Source organism: Arachis stenosperma, chromosome 3 (assembly GCF_014773155.1).
Source record: "Arachis stenosperma cultivar V10309 chromosome 3, arast.V10309.gnm1.PFL2, whole genome shotgun sequence".
Classification (NCBI taxonomy): domain Eukaryota; kingdom Viridiplantae; phylum Streptophyta; class Magnoliopsida; order Fabales; family Fabaceae; genus Arachis; species Arachis stenosperma.
The window spans coordinates 137,888,767-137,905,009 of record NC_080379.1 but is presented as its reverse complement, the minus strand read 5'-3'; the positions used below and the strand labels follow the sequence as shown (position 1 = coordinate 137,905,009).

Sequence of the window (16,243 nt, the reverse complement as noted above, 5' to 3'; positions counted from 1 at the left end):
TGTCAATAAAAGCTAATAGGGTCTTTTTTCCTAAGATGAACTTCTATTATCAATTCCTGCATTTGTTGTTTTTCATTGACAAAAATAGTTTGACACCATCATATTGGATTCGGAGCACTCACAAAAAGGCAGGCACGTTGTGAAAGTGATCTCACAAACTGATATATGCAGAATAGATTTCATTCAAAAGAGCCGTAAGAGACCAAAATATTATAAGATTGGCATGAGTACCATATGTGAAGGAAATATGTAAATGAAATTTGGGATTGGGGCATGAACTCAATTGTAAATAAAATGTTATATAATATAACAACATACAAATCACATTTACCAACTACCGTACTACATACAGCAAAGTCTCTAACCATCGAGTTTCATTACTCTAAAGAAACATGCTTATAGATTGCCCAATGCCCACAACATACAATCATTTCGTTTGTCTACTACAGCACTCTAACTGGAAATTGAAAGTTAGCCTAAATAAATTAGCAACTAAAAATGTAAATTAATAGTTAACAATAGTCAGAATATTGTCCACTTAAAGGGGTTAGTTTTGTGCAGATAGTGTTAACCTTCCCCTATTAGGATTTATGGGGCTTCAGTCATAAATTTCCTGTATATGTCATATTCACCTTCAAGCATTTGAATTAGAAATGTTCTCTATAATTCCCTTTATATCAAAAGCATTAAAAAAGAAAAAAGTTCTTGAGAGGATCTCCCTTTCCATTGCCTTGATAACCTCCCGTGATTGTAAGAGTACTCATTATTCTGTTAGAGATATTATGAAAACTTAAAAGAAATATAGTTGAATAAAATACCTACCAAGGATTCTCCAAATAACAGCACAAACTGGTGGAAACTCTAGTCTACTTGTCACCAATCTTTCTAGAAATGTATCAGGTACATGAGATTTATTCAGAGATGGTCAACAGTTCATCACAGAAAAATTAGATGAGCCGTTGATCTCCACTACAAAGAGAAAATGAAGTCAAGTAGCATACTTGCTCAGTACAAAGCTGTTTCTTCAACTTCAGAACCCCAGAAAGATCTACAACAGAAACTTCTGCTGCACTACGGCCTTCAGCCTCTTCAAACTTTTCAACTGCAACAGACAATTTGATTTTATTGTTTGATTGCTACCAAGGTTTAATGTCTAAGGAACAAATCAAAGACGCTAGATACCATTGACTAAAACATTCCAATACTGAACTAATTTAAATAATTTTTGCTTTTATATCATATATTACTGACAATATATGTTTTTTACAATTTAACACACCTCTCATAGCAACGTACAACTTTGATATTTTCCTAGGAAGTTCCCTCCAAGGTACTGATAATGCTTCCTGCAACAGAAATAAGATAGGCAAACGCATGAGAATGAAGCATTCAACCACATGCCGATCATGGTAAAGCACAGCAAGTTAGCAACACATGTGAAAACTTCTTACAGCATAGGACTGAGACAGAATTGCAAAGCCACAAAAATTTCTGCTGTATTATTTTATCAAGCATATACAAAAATTAATAAGCATCTTAAAGCCCATTTTCCATTTTTTTTAATTTTTTCTCTCCAAAGCCCAAAAATATTCTGTAAGGAAATTATAGGTGTAATATGACAATTCGATACATGATAAGAAGGTTATGGAAGAACACTTGTTTTGCATGTATTGACATATTGATAACTATTTTAGGCCCAGTTAAAATTGAGCATAGGAAGTCACCAAATGGGCATCTGATCAAAGCCATCAATCTAATTGATAAACCACTATTTTATGGTTTATAATGTGTTTAATTGTGTGGTTTTATCATGATCTTTACCCACTTATTCATATAATTAGCATGCATTTATATTTCCTTCCTAAAATTATTACATGATTGAAAACTTACTTCCTAGAGACTTTTAATTAGGTATTTTAATTCTTCTTTATCCCATTCGATGCCGTGATCTGTGTGTTAAGTGTTTCAGGCTTTATAGGGCATGAATGAATTGGAGATTAGAAAGCAAGTTTGCAAAAATGGAAAGAATACAAGAAATTAAAGAGATGACCAGCGAGAAGTGACGCGGCCGTATGGCTCACGCGACCGCGCGGATTGGAAAAGCATAAGTGACGCGGAGGAATCGACGACGCGCCCGCGTGGGAAAGCAAAATGCCGAATGACGCGTCCGCATGAATGACGCGACCGCGTGGCGTGCACGATCTGCAGAATTTCAGAAGTCGCTGGTAGAGTTTCTGGGCCGGATTTCAACCCAGTTTTCGGCCCAGAAACACAGACTAGAGCCAAGGAACATGCAGAAACAGAAGACAACATTCATTCCATATAATTTTTAGTTTTTAGATTTGAAATTGCTCCTCCCTTAGGTTTTATCACTTGAACATTCATAATTAGGATTTCTTGAAGATTTTGGTTTTAGCTTTTGAGAAGAGACTACCTCCGGTACTAGTCATTATATTCTGTTCTTTACTTTTTATTTACTCTTTCATATTATTGTTTTCTCCAGAGTTGACATTGGATTGTTTTCACAAGTTATTAATATAGAATAATATTTTATTTAATCCCTTTCAGTTTTTATTTATCATGTCTTTCTTTAATTCTTTTTTCTATGTTATGAGTCTTATATTTACAATGAGTGAGTAGTCCCCTAACTTGATGGGGAGTTAATTGAAAGGAACCCTTGAGTTGAGATGCTAAAAAGGTTAATTATTAATTGGGTTCATTGTTGGAATGCCCTCTAATCACTGACACTAATCCTTTTTCAATGAGCGGATTGGGACTTGTGAATAGAAATAGCATTCCAACGTGTTTAACCTTCCTTTACCTAGTAAGGGATAACTAAACAAAATAACCTTCAATTATCAATTAATCTTGAGAGTATTTCAACAAGAATAGGGCTTCCAACTAATCCACTCCCAGTCAAGGCTTTTATTTAGAATTAATTAAATTCTCTATTTTAATTTCCTGTTTATCAACTCAACCATTTTTGAAAAACATTTGATTGATAAAATAGCACATCTCTCAGCAACTCCTTGGGAGACGACCTGGGATTCATACTCCCAGTATTTTAATTTTAAATCTTTGTGACAACCCTTTTTTAAATTGATAAGTGGATTTTCGGCTTGTTAAGGACTGTACTTGCAACGTATTTCTATTAATAATTTCTTAACTTGCCAATTTCCGCCACATCACTAATGCAAGTAAATGCTGATTCAACAAACACGAATAGAAATTTTTCTAACCCAGTATGAAGAAATGCAAAGAAAACAATGAAATAATAAAAAATTTTAGACCAGCATACCTCAAAAAATGGATATTGTAATTGGCATTCAATAGTTTCCTCTATTTTTTTCTGCCAAAGAAAAATGAAAATAAATAAGATAGCGTTGTTCTAGAAGTGAAGAACAGTATTCTCTGGTGTAACACTAGCATTTTCCAGAAATTCTGTAATTGGATGTAATAATCAATCAGTCAACAAAAAACAGTTATACAAGTTTCATCCATCCCAACATACATTCGGTTTGGGTTTTAGTTTCAGTCATTATGATCATATGTTTATGATAGGATATCATGGTATCATCTAATATAGCCAATCCCTTCCAAGTATGATAAGGTTTAATTGTTGTTATTGTTTTTGTCTATCACCAAATCCAAGACAAAATGCACATAGCCACTTCTTACTATAATAGATCATTTACTCATTCACAATCTATAAAAAAAGCAAATTTGGGTTGTAAAACTATCGCCATTGACAAACATAGAAAAAATACAATGGAACGAAGATAAAATTAAGACACAAAGGCAGAAAAGTAGCTGTGAAACTATTTTCAGAAAGGAAATACCTTTGAATACTTATAGTCCTGTAGATCAAAAAATATTTCACCACAAGAATCCCTACAGTCAACAGTATCAAATGCTACTCGTTTCGAGATCTTACGATATTTCTCATTGGCTAATTTCTATAACAAAAGAATAAATACAAACAAGAGGATTAAGGACAAATGGACAAATTGAGTCTGCATAATATTGCAATTACTAATTTGGAATTCTTAAAGATGTACATTACCTTGGCTGGAAGCGAGCAAGAACTGACAACAACATCAAAGTTGTTGAAGAAGCCTACATTGAAAGTTGACAAATCACCAAAAGGCAATGCAAACAAAAGAAAATTATAGGTAGAAAAAGGTAAATAAAAATAAATCAATGCATTGAGATTAAGGCAAGAGGCAACCTTTCTGGACGTAAACACGAACCATAGGATTGAATTTTTTAAGGGAATCACAACAAAGCTGAGCAAGGGTCTTACCACCATAGACATTCTCATCCAGAGGGATGAGAAAGTTATATGAGAAAGCTTCTTTGGAGGCAATCCGATCATCTATTAAGGTAAAACTCCACACCCCAAAAAGAACAATATTCTTACAAAACTAAACAAGTAGCACATACTCTTCTAAGACACCAACATGAAAAAATAATAATTTATTTATTTTGGGAAAGGTTTACCTCCACTATGGTTCCTTTCATGCCATAGACTAGGACATGAGCTTTGCTTAGTCTGAAATAAAAGAGAGAGAAATTCAGAGGGGTAAAAATAGCAAAATTTAAATTAGGTTAAAAGAGGAGAAAAAGGAAGCAGGTTAAGCAAAGAAGGTGAATAAAGGACCTTCGTTGAGCATCAACTCCCCAAACGCGAATCTGATGGTCATACAAGGCGGTCTCTTACGCCATCAACTCCTCGTCGTCACCGTCCATTCACACAAGAATGTGATTTGTGAAAAAATAAGTGAGAATTCATGGTGTTTGTATAAGAAAATATTTTCTGTTTTTATTTTCAATTTTTATTTTTTAAAACTCTTTTTGTTTCTAAATTTTTAGATTTTAAGAAATATATTTGTTTCATTATGAAAATAAATATTAGAGAATGGAAAGGGAAGGAAGATGAAAGAGAATAGGAAGAATAAAAGATGATTTTATTAATGATTGATGTTGTATACATAACATCACAAGAGGGTTATTTATAACCAAGCATCCAACTTCTAGATGACTCACCTTGGTTACATCTATAACTGATTCTATCTACTTGAAATTTAAATTATGGTTACAATTTAAGATATAGATAATAAATATATTTATAACACTCATCTTGGATGTCCTTAGTATAATACGTTAGATAACTGTCTCGTTAATACACCACTTGATATCTCTTAGCTGACGCATCCCAATCTTATATACTGACTCCTCAAATGTTGAAGTAGGTAGTGCTTTAGTGAACAAATCTGCTAAATTATTATTGGAATGAATTTGTTAAACGTCTATATCACTATTTTGTTAAAGATCATGAGAGTAGAAGAGTTTTGGTGAAATATGTTTTGTTCTATCTCTTTTAATGTATCCCTGAACGAATTCTAGTTTAAGCAGAGAATTAGAGAGCTAGAAAAAAAAACTGAAAAGAGAATTTGAGATTATAAAATTGTGTGTGAATTACAGCTAGGCTGAGTCTTATATAGTCCTAAGAATGAGAGAACAGAGGACTCATCATTCACAACAACCCAGCCAAACATATCTCATCCCACTCTACTATTAATAACAAATTCTAACAAACTTTTCTTATACAAATTGACTAACCCGTATCCTTTTCACTCCCTTCAAACTCAAGATTGGTTTTGGAACCAATCTGAGTTTCCTCTTCAATCGCTCGAATGTGACAACAGTGAGGGATTTGGTCAAAATATCTGCGATTTGCTTACTTCCTAGAATGTAGACCACATGCAATAACCTTTTTGTAAGGTTGTCTCAAATGACTTAAATATCTAGTTGAAAATATTTTGTCCTGTCATGTTATATCGGATTATAAGTTTAAAGAACTGTGCTCATGTTATCACACAGAATTGTAGGAGCAGTCTGAAGCTTTATTCCAAGTTCCATCAACAGATTTGTGAGCCAGTAAATGTCCCCTTCACATGCAGCCAAGCTTCTGAACTCTGCTTCAGTGGAAGATCTAGAGATTTTATTTTGTTTCCAGCATGACCAAATAATTAAGTTAGTTCCTAAATATATACAATACCTAGAGATTGAGTTTCAGTCTTCGAGATCAGCTGCTCAATCAGAATCCAAAAATCCATATATTCTGTAGTCGTTGAATGTATGAAAAATTAACCCATGAGTCTTTGTCCCTTGTAGGTAGCGCAATATTCGTTTAACAGTCTTCCAATGAGATACCAATGGCTTGTGCATGTATTAGCTTACTTTGCAAACAGCAAAAGAAAGCTCAGGCCTAGTGATGGTGACATACTGTAGAGCTCCCACTATAGACCGATATAAATTTGGATCTTTGAAATCTTGAGATCCTGATGACAGTAGTTGAAAGAAGGAGATTATTGGAGTGGGCATGGGAGTAGCTCCTTGCATGCCAACTTTGGATAACAAATTAGTAATATATCTTGTTTAAGATAAATGTAGTTGTCCTGTTTGAGTGTGTAAGACTTCAATATCTAAGAAATAACTTAAATACCCAAGATCTTTAAGAGAGAAAATATTATGTAATTTTTGTATCATGTCAGATATAGCATGAGAATCACTATCCGTAAGTATAATATCATCAATATAACAAAGTAAATACATAACACTATTACCATAATTTCTAACAAAAAGGGGAGTATCTAATTTGTAGAGTAAAAACCAAATTTTTGTAAAGTATGACTAAGTTTTAAAAACCACTCTCGTTGTGCTTGTTTGAGGCCATAAAGGCTCTTATTTAGTTTACAAACCATGCCTGATGTGCCTTGAACAAACCCTAAAGACTATGTCATATAAATAACTTGATGTAAATTCCTATTTAAAAATGCGTTATTAAAGCAATAGATAGAATCACACGTATAGTAGCAGGTCTTATAAGTGGACTAAAAACTTCCTTAAAATCAAAGCCTTCAGCTTGGTGGAACCCTTTTGCCACCAAGAAAACTTTGTAACATTGTATGGTACCATCCGGGTTTTTTTTTTTAATTGTAAAGACCCACTTGCAGCCAATAATATTGGCATGAGGTAGAGGTATGACAAGGGTCCAGATTTTGGTGTTCATTAGGGCTTTGTATTCCTCTTTCAAGGCATCATGTCATTTTGGTATTTTGAGAGCTAAAGTAGCATTTTTGGATGGTAGTTCTTCTATATCATTAGTGCTATGTATAGTAGTATATGCTTTAGATTTTGATATGCCACTCTTTGATCTAGTGATTATTTGGTGAGTATTAGTAGGGTGTGTGCTATTGGAAGGTAGTGGAATGTCTACTATAGATATAGGTTGCTGCTATTGTATGGGTCTAGATAATAAGGATTCATCAAGCGGAAAAGTCTGATGAAATGTTAATGGTTGTATAAGATCAAATGAGGTTGAGGGTGAGATGGATGGGGGAGGTTGTTATATGTGGTTCAGTGTTGTCGTTGGGTATAGTAGGTTTTCGAGGTGGGGAACAGCATTGGTTGTATAGTTGGTATGCAAGGAACTAGTGTCTTGTATAAGGATTTTGTGTTGTCTAGTTTGGGGAAGAATAAACTTTAAAATGGAAATTGAAATTCATCAAAGGGAGCATGGAGGGTAATATAAATTTTACTAGCAGAAAAAGACATTTGTAATCTTTGTGTTGAGTGGAATAGCCCAAAAAAACATATTTTTGTAACTTATAATAAAATTTGGCAGTATTGTAAGAGAGAAGGTGAGGGTAACAAGCGCTGCCAAAGGTCTTAAAAAATGTGTAATCAGGTTTAGCAAAGAAAATCATTTCATAGGGTGTTTTGTGAGATAAAATAAGAGTAGGCAAGCGATTAATTATATATGTAGTAGTTAAAAAATATTCATCCTAGTAGTTGAAAGGCATTTTGGCATGAGAAAGCATGGCCAAACCCATTTCAATGATGTGGCGATACTTCCTCGCTGCACGCCGATTTTGTTCTGGGATGTCTGGACATGATAAGTGCTAAAAATGCCATGATGTTGAAGGTATTCTTTAAAGGAATGAGAGAGATATTTCTTACCATTGTCGGATTGAAGCATTTTGATGTTATGACCTATGAGATTTTTCCATGGATGCTTTATATTATTTAAAAGCTTCAAAAACCTGTGACTTATTTCCAAGAAAATAGATATAGGTACATCTAGAGTATGCATCGATAAAAGTCACATAATATCGAAATTCAAGGTGAAAAATCATGGATGTTGGACCTTAAACGCCAGAGTAAACAAGTTCTAAAGGATAATGATATGTAGTTTCTGAAATAGGAAATGGTAACTTTTACATTTTGCTTGCATACAATGATCACAAACAGAGTTAGAGGAATCTGAAAAATTGACAATTTTATTATATTTTGGAGAATTACAATTTGTAAGGACATATTTTACAATTTTAGGAGCATCATGTCCAAGTTTATAATGCCATAAAGTGTAAGAGCTACATGAGTCTGATTTTTCAGCATTGTTACCTGATGAGCGGATAATTTATACGCTTTTTGGCATTGTTTTTATATAGTTTTTAGTAAGTTTGAGCTACTTTTAGGGATGTTTTCCTTAGTTTTTATGTTAAATTCACATTTCTGGACTGTTTGTGTGTTTTTCTGTGATTTCAGGTAAATTCTGACTGAAATTGAGGGATTTGAGCAAAACTCTGAAAAAGGCTGACAAAAGGACTGCTGATGCTGTTGGAATCTGACCTCCCTGCACTCGAAATGGATTTTCTGGAGCTACAGAACTCCAATTGGCGCGCTCTCAATGACGTTGGAAAGTAGACATCCAGGGCTTTCCAGCAATATATAATAGTCCATACTTTATTCGAAGAATGACGACGCAACCTGGCGTTGAACGCCAAGTACACGCTGCTGTCTGGAGTTAAACGCCAAAAAAACGTCATTATCCGGAGTTGAACGCCCAAAACACGTCATAACTCAGAGTTCAACTCCAAGAGAAGCCTCTGCTCGTGTATTGATCAAGCTCAGCCCAAGCACACACCAAGTGGGCCCCGGAAGTGGATTTATGCATCAATTACTTACTCATGTAAACCCTAGTAGCTAGTCTAGTATATATAGGACATTTATCTATTGTATTAGACATCTTTTGACCACTTCAAGTCTTTTATCATTCGGTCACTTGATCATGGAGGGGGCTGGCCATTCGGCCATGCCTGGACCTCTTACTTATGTATTTTCAACGGTGGAGTTTCTGCACACCATAGATTAAGGGTGTGGAGCTCTGCTGTACCTCAAAGATTAATGAAGTTCTATTTTTTTATTCAAATCTCTATCTTATTCTTATTCCAATATTCATTCGTACCCAAGAACATGATGAATGTGATGAGTTAGATAACCCTCATCACTATTCTCACTGATGAACGTGCGTGATTGACAACCACTTCCGTTCTACATGCAACAGAGCTTGAATGTGTATCTCTTAGATTCCCCAACAGAATCTTCGTGGTATAAGCTAGATAGATGGCAGCATTTATGAGGATCCGGAAAGTCCAACCTTGTCTGTGGTGCGAGTAGGATCCTGGGAATCCGGAAAGTCTCACCTTGTCTGTGGTATTCCGAGTAGGATTCCGGTAATGAATGACTGTGACGTGCTTCAAACCTGTAACCTGCTGGGCGTTAGTGACAGACGCAAAAGAGGGATTCTATTCCAGTAGGGGAGGGAACCAAACCGGTGATTGGCCGTACTGTGACAGAGTGCGAGCATTAGCTTTCACTGCGAGGATGGGATGTAGCTATCAACATGGGTGATGCCTCCAGACTGGTTAGCTGTGCGAGTGACAGCCGCATAGGATATTTCCCCGTGAGGATGAAAGTAGCCACAGTTGATGGTGAACCCCTATACAAAGCTTGCCATGGAAAGGAGTAAGAAGGATGAGTAGAAGCAGTGGGAGCAGGCGTCTGAGAGCTCTACAGCATCTCCATTCCGCTTATCTGAATTCCTACCAATGAATCTGCATAAGTATTTCTATCCCTTTTATTATTCCTTTTTATTTACAATCCAATAATCACAATTACTTTTTTAATCTGCCTAACTGAGATTTGCAAGGTGACCATAGCTTGCTTCATACCAACAATCTCTGTGGATTCGACCCTTACTCACGTAAGGTTATTACTTGGACGACCCAGTACACTTGCTGGTTAGTTGAACGGAGTTGTGAAGAAAATAAACAGTGCCCTAAGAGTAAACATCCTTTATAAACAAATAACATGTGATCACAATTTCGTCCACCAAGTTTTTGGCGCCGTTGCCGGGGATTGTTCGAGTATGGACAACTGACGGTTCATCTTGTTCCTCAGATTAGGTAATTTTCTTTTCAAAAATCTTTTTCAAAAATTTTTCTCTTATTTTTCGTTTTTCAAACTTTATTTTCGAAAATAATTAAAAATCCAAAAAAATTAGAAATCATAAAATCAAAAATATTTATGTTTCTGTTTGAGTCTTGAGTCAATTTTTAAGTTTGGTGTCAATTGCATGCTTTAAAATTTTTCTTGCATTTTTCGAAAATCCATGCATTCATAGTGTTCTTCATGATCTTCAAGTGTTCTTGATAAGTCCTCTTGTTTGATCTTGATGTTTTCTTATTTTGTGTCTTTCTTTTTTCATGTGCATTTTTGCATTCATATTTTTCATGCATTAAAGATTCTAAGTTGGTGTCTTGCATGTTTTCTTTGCATCAAAAATTTTTCAAAAATGTCTTGATGTTCATCATGATCTTCAAAGTGTTCTGGGTTCATCTTGACATTCATAGCATTCATGCATTCATGGTTTTGATCTAAAATTTCATGCATTGAATATTTTGTTGTTTCTCTCTTTCATAATTAAAAATTCAAAAATAAAAAAAATATCTTTTCCTTATTTCCCTCCAAATTTCGAAATTTTGGGTTGACTTGGTCAAAAATTTTCAAAATTAGTTGTTTCTTACAAGTCAAGTCAAAATTTCAATTTTAAAAAAAATCTTATCTTTTCAAAATCTTTTTCAAAAATCATATCTTTTTCAAATTTTTCTATTTTTCGAAAATTTCAAAAATCTTTTTCAAAATTATTTTCAAAATCTTTTTCTTATCTTTATATGTAATTTTCGAAAATTCACTAAGAATTAATGTGATTGGTTCAAAAATTTGAAGTTTGTTACTTTCTTGTTAAGAAAGGTTCAATCTTCAAGTTCTAGAATCTTATCTTGTAGTTTCTTGTTAGTGAAGTAAGTAATTTCAAAATTTTTAAATTAAATCTTTTTATCTTTTATTTTATCTTTTCCAAAAAAATTTTATCTTTTTCAAAATTTGATTTCAAAATATCTTATCTAACTTACTATCTTCTTATCTTTTTCAAATTTGATTTCAAATCTTTTTCAATTAACTAACTAACTTTTTGTTTGTTTCTTATCTTTTCCAAAACCACCTAACTACTTTTCCCTCTTCTATTTTCGAAAATATCTCTCTCTTTTTCAAAAATTTTTTTTAATTAATTAATTTGTGTTTTAATTTTAATTACATTTTATCTCTAATTTTCGAAAATCACTAACCCCTTTTCAAAAGTTATTTTTGAAATTTCTCTTCTCCTTTCTTCTTCTATTTAATTATTTAATTACTAACACTTCTCTTCACCTATCTTCATCCATAAATCCGAATCCATCCTTCTTCTTTCTTCCACCCCTTTCTCTTTCTACTAACATAAAGGAATCTCTATACTGTGACATAGAGGATTCCTTTTCTTTTCTTGTTTTCTTCTCCTTCATATGAGCAGGAACAGGGATAAAGGCACTCTTGTTGAAATTGATCCAGAACCTGAAAGGACTCTGAAGAGAAAATTAAAAGAAGCTAAATTACAACAATCCAGAAACAACCTTTCAGAAATTTTCGAACAAGAGAAGGATGGCCGAAAATAATAATAATAATGCAAGGAGAAATTTCGAACAAGAGAAGGAGATGGCCGAAATAATAATAATAATGCAAGGAGAATGCTTGGTGACTTCACAAAACCAATGTCCAAGTTTGATGGAAGAAGCATCTCCATTCCTGCCATTGGAGCCAATAACTTGAGCTTAAGCCTCAACTAGTTGCTTTAATGCAACAAAACTGCAAGTTTTATGGACTTCCATCTGAAGATCCTTATCAGTTTTTAACTGAATTCTTGCAGATCTGTGAGACTGTAAGACGAATGGGGTTGATCTGAAGTCTACAGACTCATGCTTTTCCCTTTTGCTGTAAGAGACAGCTAGAGTGTGGTTGGATTCACAACCCAAGGATACCTGGACTCATGGGATAAGCTTGTCACTGCATTCTTAGATAAGTTCTTTCCTCCTCAAAAGCTGAGCAAGCTGAGAGTGGATGTTCAAACCTTCAAACAAAAAGATGGTGAATCCCTCTATGAAGCTTGGGAAAGATACAAGCAGCTGACTAAAAGATGTCCATCTGACATGTTTCAGAATGGACCATATTAGATATATTCTATTATGGTCTCTCTGAATTTTCGAAAATGTCATTGGATCATTCTGCAGGTGGATCTATTCACCTGAAGAAAACGCCTGAAGAGGCTCAAGAACTCATTGACATGGTTGCAAACAACCAGTTCATGTATACTTCTGAGAGGAATTCCGTGAACAATGGGGTACCTCAAAGAAAGGAGTTCTTGAAATTGATGCTCTGAATGCCATACTGGCTCAGAACAAAGTGTTGACACAACAGGTCAACATGATCTCTCAAAATCTGAATGGATTGCAACATGCATCCACAGTAATAGAGAGGCAGCTTCTGAGAAGCTTATGATCCTGAAACCCTGCCATGGCAGAGGTTAATTACTTAGGTGAACCTTATGGAAACACCTATAACTCATCATGGAGAAATCATCCAAATTTCTCATGGAAGGATCAACAAAAACCTCAACAAGGTTTTAACAATGGTGGACATACAAGCTGAACATAGTAAGCCATATCCATCATCTTCTCAGCAACAGACAGAGAACTCTGAACAAAATAATTCTAATTTAGCCAATAGTCTCTGATCTGTCAAAGGCCACTTTCAGTTTCATGAATGAAACCAGATCCTCCATTAGAAATCTGGAGGCACAAGTGGGCCAGCTGAGTAAGAAAGTTATTGAAACTCCTCCCAGTACTCTCCCAAGCAATACAGAAGAGAATCCAAAAGGAGAGTGCAAGGCCATTGATTTAATCAAAGTGGCCGAATGCACTAGGGAGGAGGAGGACGAAAATCCTAGTGAGGAAGACCTCCTGGGACGTCCCTCAAGCAAGAAGGAGTTTCCTATTAAGGATCCTGAGGAATCTGAGTCTCACCTAGAGACCATAGAGATTCCATTAAATCTCCTTCTGCAATTCATGAGCTCTGAGGACTATTCTTCCTCTGAAGAGGATGAAGATATGACTGGAGAGCAAGTTGCTCTATATTTAGGAGCTATCATGAAGCTGAATGCCAAGCTGTTTGGTAATGAGACTTGGGAAAGTGAACCTCCCTTGCTCATTAGTGAACTAGATACTTGGATTCAGAAAACTTTACCTCAAAGCAACAAGATCTTGGCAAATTCCTAATACCTTGTACAGGGATAAATCTTATGCCTTATGCCACTCTCTGTAATGGAGAAGCTGGGAATCATTGAGGTACAACCTGCCTTGTTCTCATTACACTGGCAGACAAGTCAGTGAGACAAGCTTATGGAATAGTAGAGGACGTGCTAGTAAAGGTTGAGGTCTTTACATCCCTACTGATTTCATAATCCTAGACACTAGAAAGGAAGATGATGAATGCATCATCCTAGGAAGACCTTTCCTAGCCACAGCAGGAGCTGTGATAGATGTCAACAGAGGTGAGTTAGTCCTTCAATTGAATGGGACTACCTTGTGTTCCAAGCACATGGCCATCCCTCTGTGACAAAAGAGAGTAAGCATGAAGAGCTCTCTCAGTTCAAGGTCAAGAAGAGCCCACACAGTCAAACTCTAAGTTTTGGTGTTGTGAGGCCACAACCAAACTCTAAGTTTGGTGTTCAAACCCCATATCCAACTCTAAGTTTGGTGTGGGAATACCACACTTAATTGACCTGATCACCTTGTGGCTCCATGAGAGCCACTGTCAAGCTATTGACATTAAGAAGCGCTTGTTGGGAGGCAACCCAATTTTATTTATCTAATTTTATTTTATTTTGTTTCTTTGTTATTTTTGTGTTTTATTAGGTACATGATCATGAGGAGTCACGAAAAAAATCAAAAAAAATTAAAAACAGAGTCAAAAACAAAAGAAAAAAATTTTCACCCTGGAGGCAGCACAGGCTGGCGTTCAACGCCAGTAAGGTGCATCTATCTGGCGTTCAACGCCAGAACAGAGCACCATTCTGGCGCTGAACGCCCAAAACAAGCAACAACCTGGCGTTAAACGCCAGGATGCGCACACAGAGGACAATCTGGCGCTGAACGCCAGAAACAAGCAAGAAACTGGCGTTCAACGCCAGAAACATGCATTACATGGGCGTTTAACGCCCAGAACATGCACCAATGGGCGTTTGAACGCCAGAATGATGCATGAAGGCATGTTACATGCCTATATGGTGAAGGAATGGTATTTGTTTTCACCTCAGGATCTGTGGACCCCACAGGATCCCCACCTCAGGATCTGTGGACCCCACAGGATCCCACCTACCTTTTCTTTAATCCTAATCACACTCTCCTAATCCAAATCTCATTCTCAATGTCACACTTCCCAAAAACCTTCACCTATCACCTCAATTCCTCTTCCCAATTACCCCATTCACCATTCACATCACCCCTCTTCCCCATAAACCCCACCTACCTCCATTACATTCAAATTCAATTTCCCACCCTTTCCCACCCAAAATGGCCGAAACCCAACCCCCCCTCTCCCATAAATACCTTTCCTTTCTTCTTCATTTTCACACAACACAAACCCCTTCTTCTCTCATATAGCCGAACCCACTCTTCTCCCTCTCTTTCAATATTCTCTTCTTCTTCTTCTACTCTTCTTTCTTTTTTGCTCGAGGACGAGCAAATTTTAAGTTTGGTGTGGTAAAAAGCCTAAGCTTTTTATTTTTCATTCACCATCAATGGCACCCAAGATCGGAGTTTCCTCAAGAAAAGGAAAAGGGAAGGCAAAAGCTTCCACTTCCGAGTCATGGGAGAAGGAGAGATTCATCTCCAAGAGCCACCAAGACCACTTCTATGATGTTGTGGCAAAGAAGAAAGTGATCCATGAGGTCCCTTTCAAACTCAAGAAGAATGAGTATCCGGAAATCTGACATGAAATTCAAAGAAGAGGTTGGGAAGTCATAGCCAACCCCATACAACAAGTTGGAATTTTAATGGTTCAAGAGTTCTATGCCAATGCATGGATCACTAGAAACCATGATCAAAGTATGAACCCAAGTCCAAAGAATTATCTCACAATGGTTAGGGGGAAATACTTGGATTTTAGTCCGGAGAATGTGAGGTTGGCGTTTCATTTACCTATGATGCAAGGTGATGAACACCCCTACACTAGAAGGGTCAACTTTGTTCAAAGGTTGGACCAAGTCCTAATGGACATTTGTGTGGAAGGCGCCCAATGGAGAGTAGACTCCAAAGGCAAACCGGTCCAACTAAGAAGACTGGACCTCAAGCCTGTAGCTAGAGGATGGTTGGAATTCATCCAAAGATCCATCATCCCTACAAGCAACCGATCTGAAGTTACTGTGGATCGGGCCATCATGATTCATAGCATCATGATTGGAGAGGAAGTAGAGGTTCATGAAGTCATATCCAATGAACTCTACAAAATAGCTGACAAGCCTTCATACATGGCACGGCTAGCCTTCCCCCACCTCATATGCCATCTATGTTATTCAGCCGGAGTTATCATAGATGGAGATGTCTCCATTGAAGAAGACAAGCCCATCACCAAGAAAAGGATGGAGCAAATAAGGGAAGTTCCTCACGGCCCCCAAGGAGAACATGAGGAAGTTCATCATCAACAAATGCCTCATGGAATGCACCTTCCTCCCAACAACTATTGGGAGCAACTCAGTACCTCTTTAGAGGATTTGAGCCATAATGTGGAACAACTAAGGGTGGAACACCATGAACACGCCCTCACTCTCCAAGAAATAAGAGAAGATCAAAGAGCAATGAGGGAGGAGCAACAAAGGCAAGGAAGGGACATAGAAGAGTTGAAGAACATTATTGGTCCTTCAAGAAGAAGACGCCACTAGAGGTGGATTCATTCCTTGTTCTTTATT

The 16,243-nt window shown here is 36.3% G+C and overlaps 1 protein-coding gene across 1 annotated transcript; it reads right to left on the bottom strand.

Moving 5' to 3' along the window:
- Positions 1–686: 686 nt before the first annotated feature.
- On the bottom strand, positions 687–4,521 carry LOC130965278 (SUMO-activating enzyme subunit 1A-like). The gene is made up of 9 exons (XM_057890017.1): positions 4,501–4,521; positions 4,230–4,424; positions 4,064–4,141; positions 3,840–3,956; positions 3,299–3,349; positions 1,280–1,346; positions 1,007–1,102; positions 802–927; positions 687–730 (listed from the first exon to the last, which is right to left on the bottom strand). The coding sequence occupies exons 1-9, from the start codon at positions 4,519–4,521 to the stop codon at positions 687–689; spliced, it is 795 nt and encodes a 264-aa protein (XP_057746000.1).
- Between the last annotated feature and the right edge of the window lie 11,722 nt (positions 4,522–16,243).

Bases quoted from the DNA above. Each gene is read 5' to 3' on its own strand.
- LOC130965278 (XM_057890017.1), bottom strand. From the start codon at position 4,521: ATGAAAGGAACCATAGTGGAG. The intron at 3,957-4,063 runs GTAATGTACATC...CTTTTGTTATAG, and splicing joins CTTGCTCGCTTCCAGCCAAG to AAATTAGCCAATGAGAAATA. The intron at 3,350-3,839 runs GTATTTCCTTTC...TTTCTTTGGCAG, and splicing joins AGGACTATAAGTATTCAAAG to AAAAAAATAGAGGAAACTAT.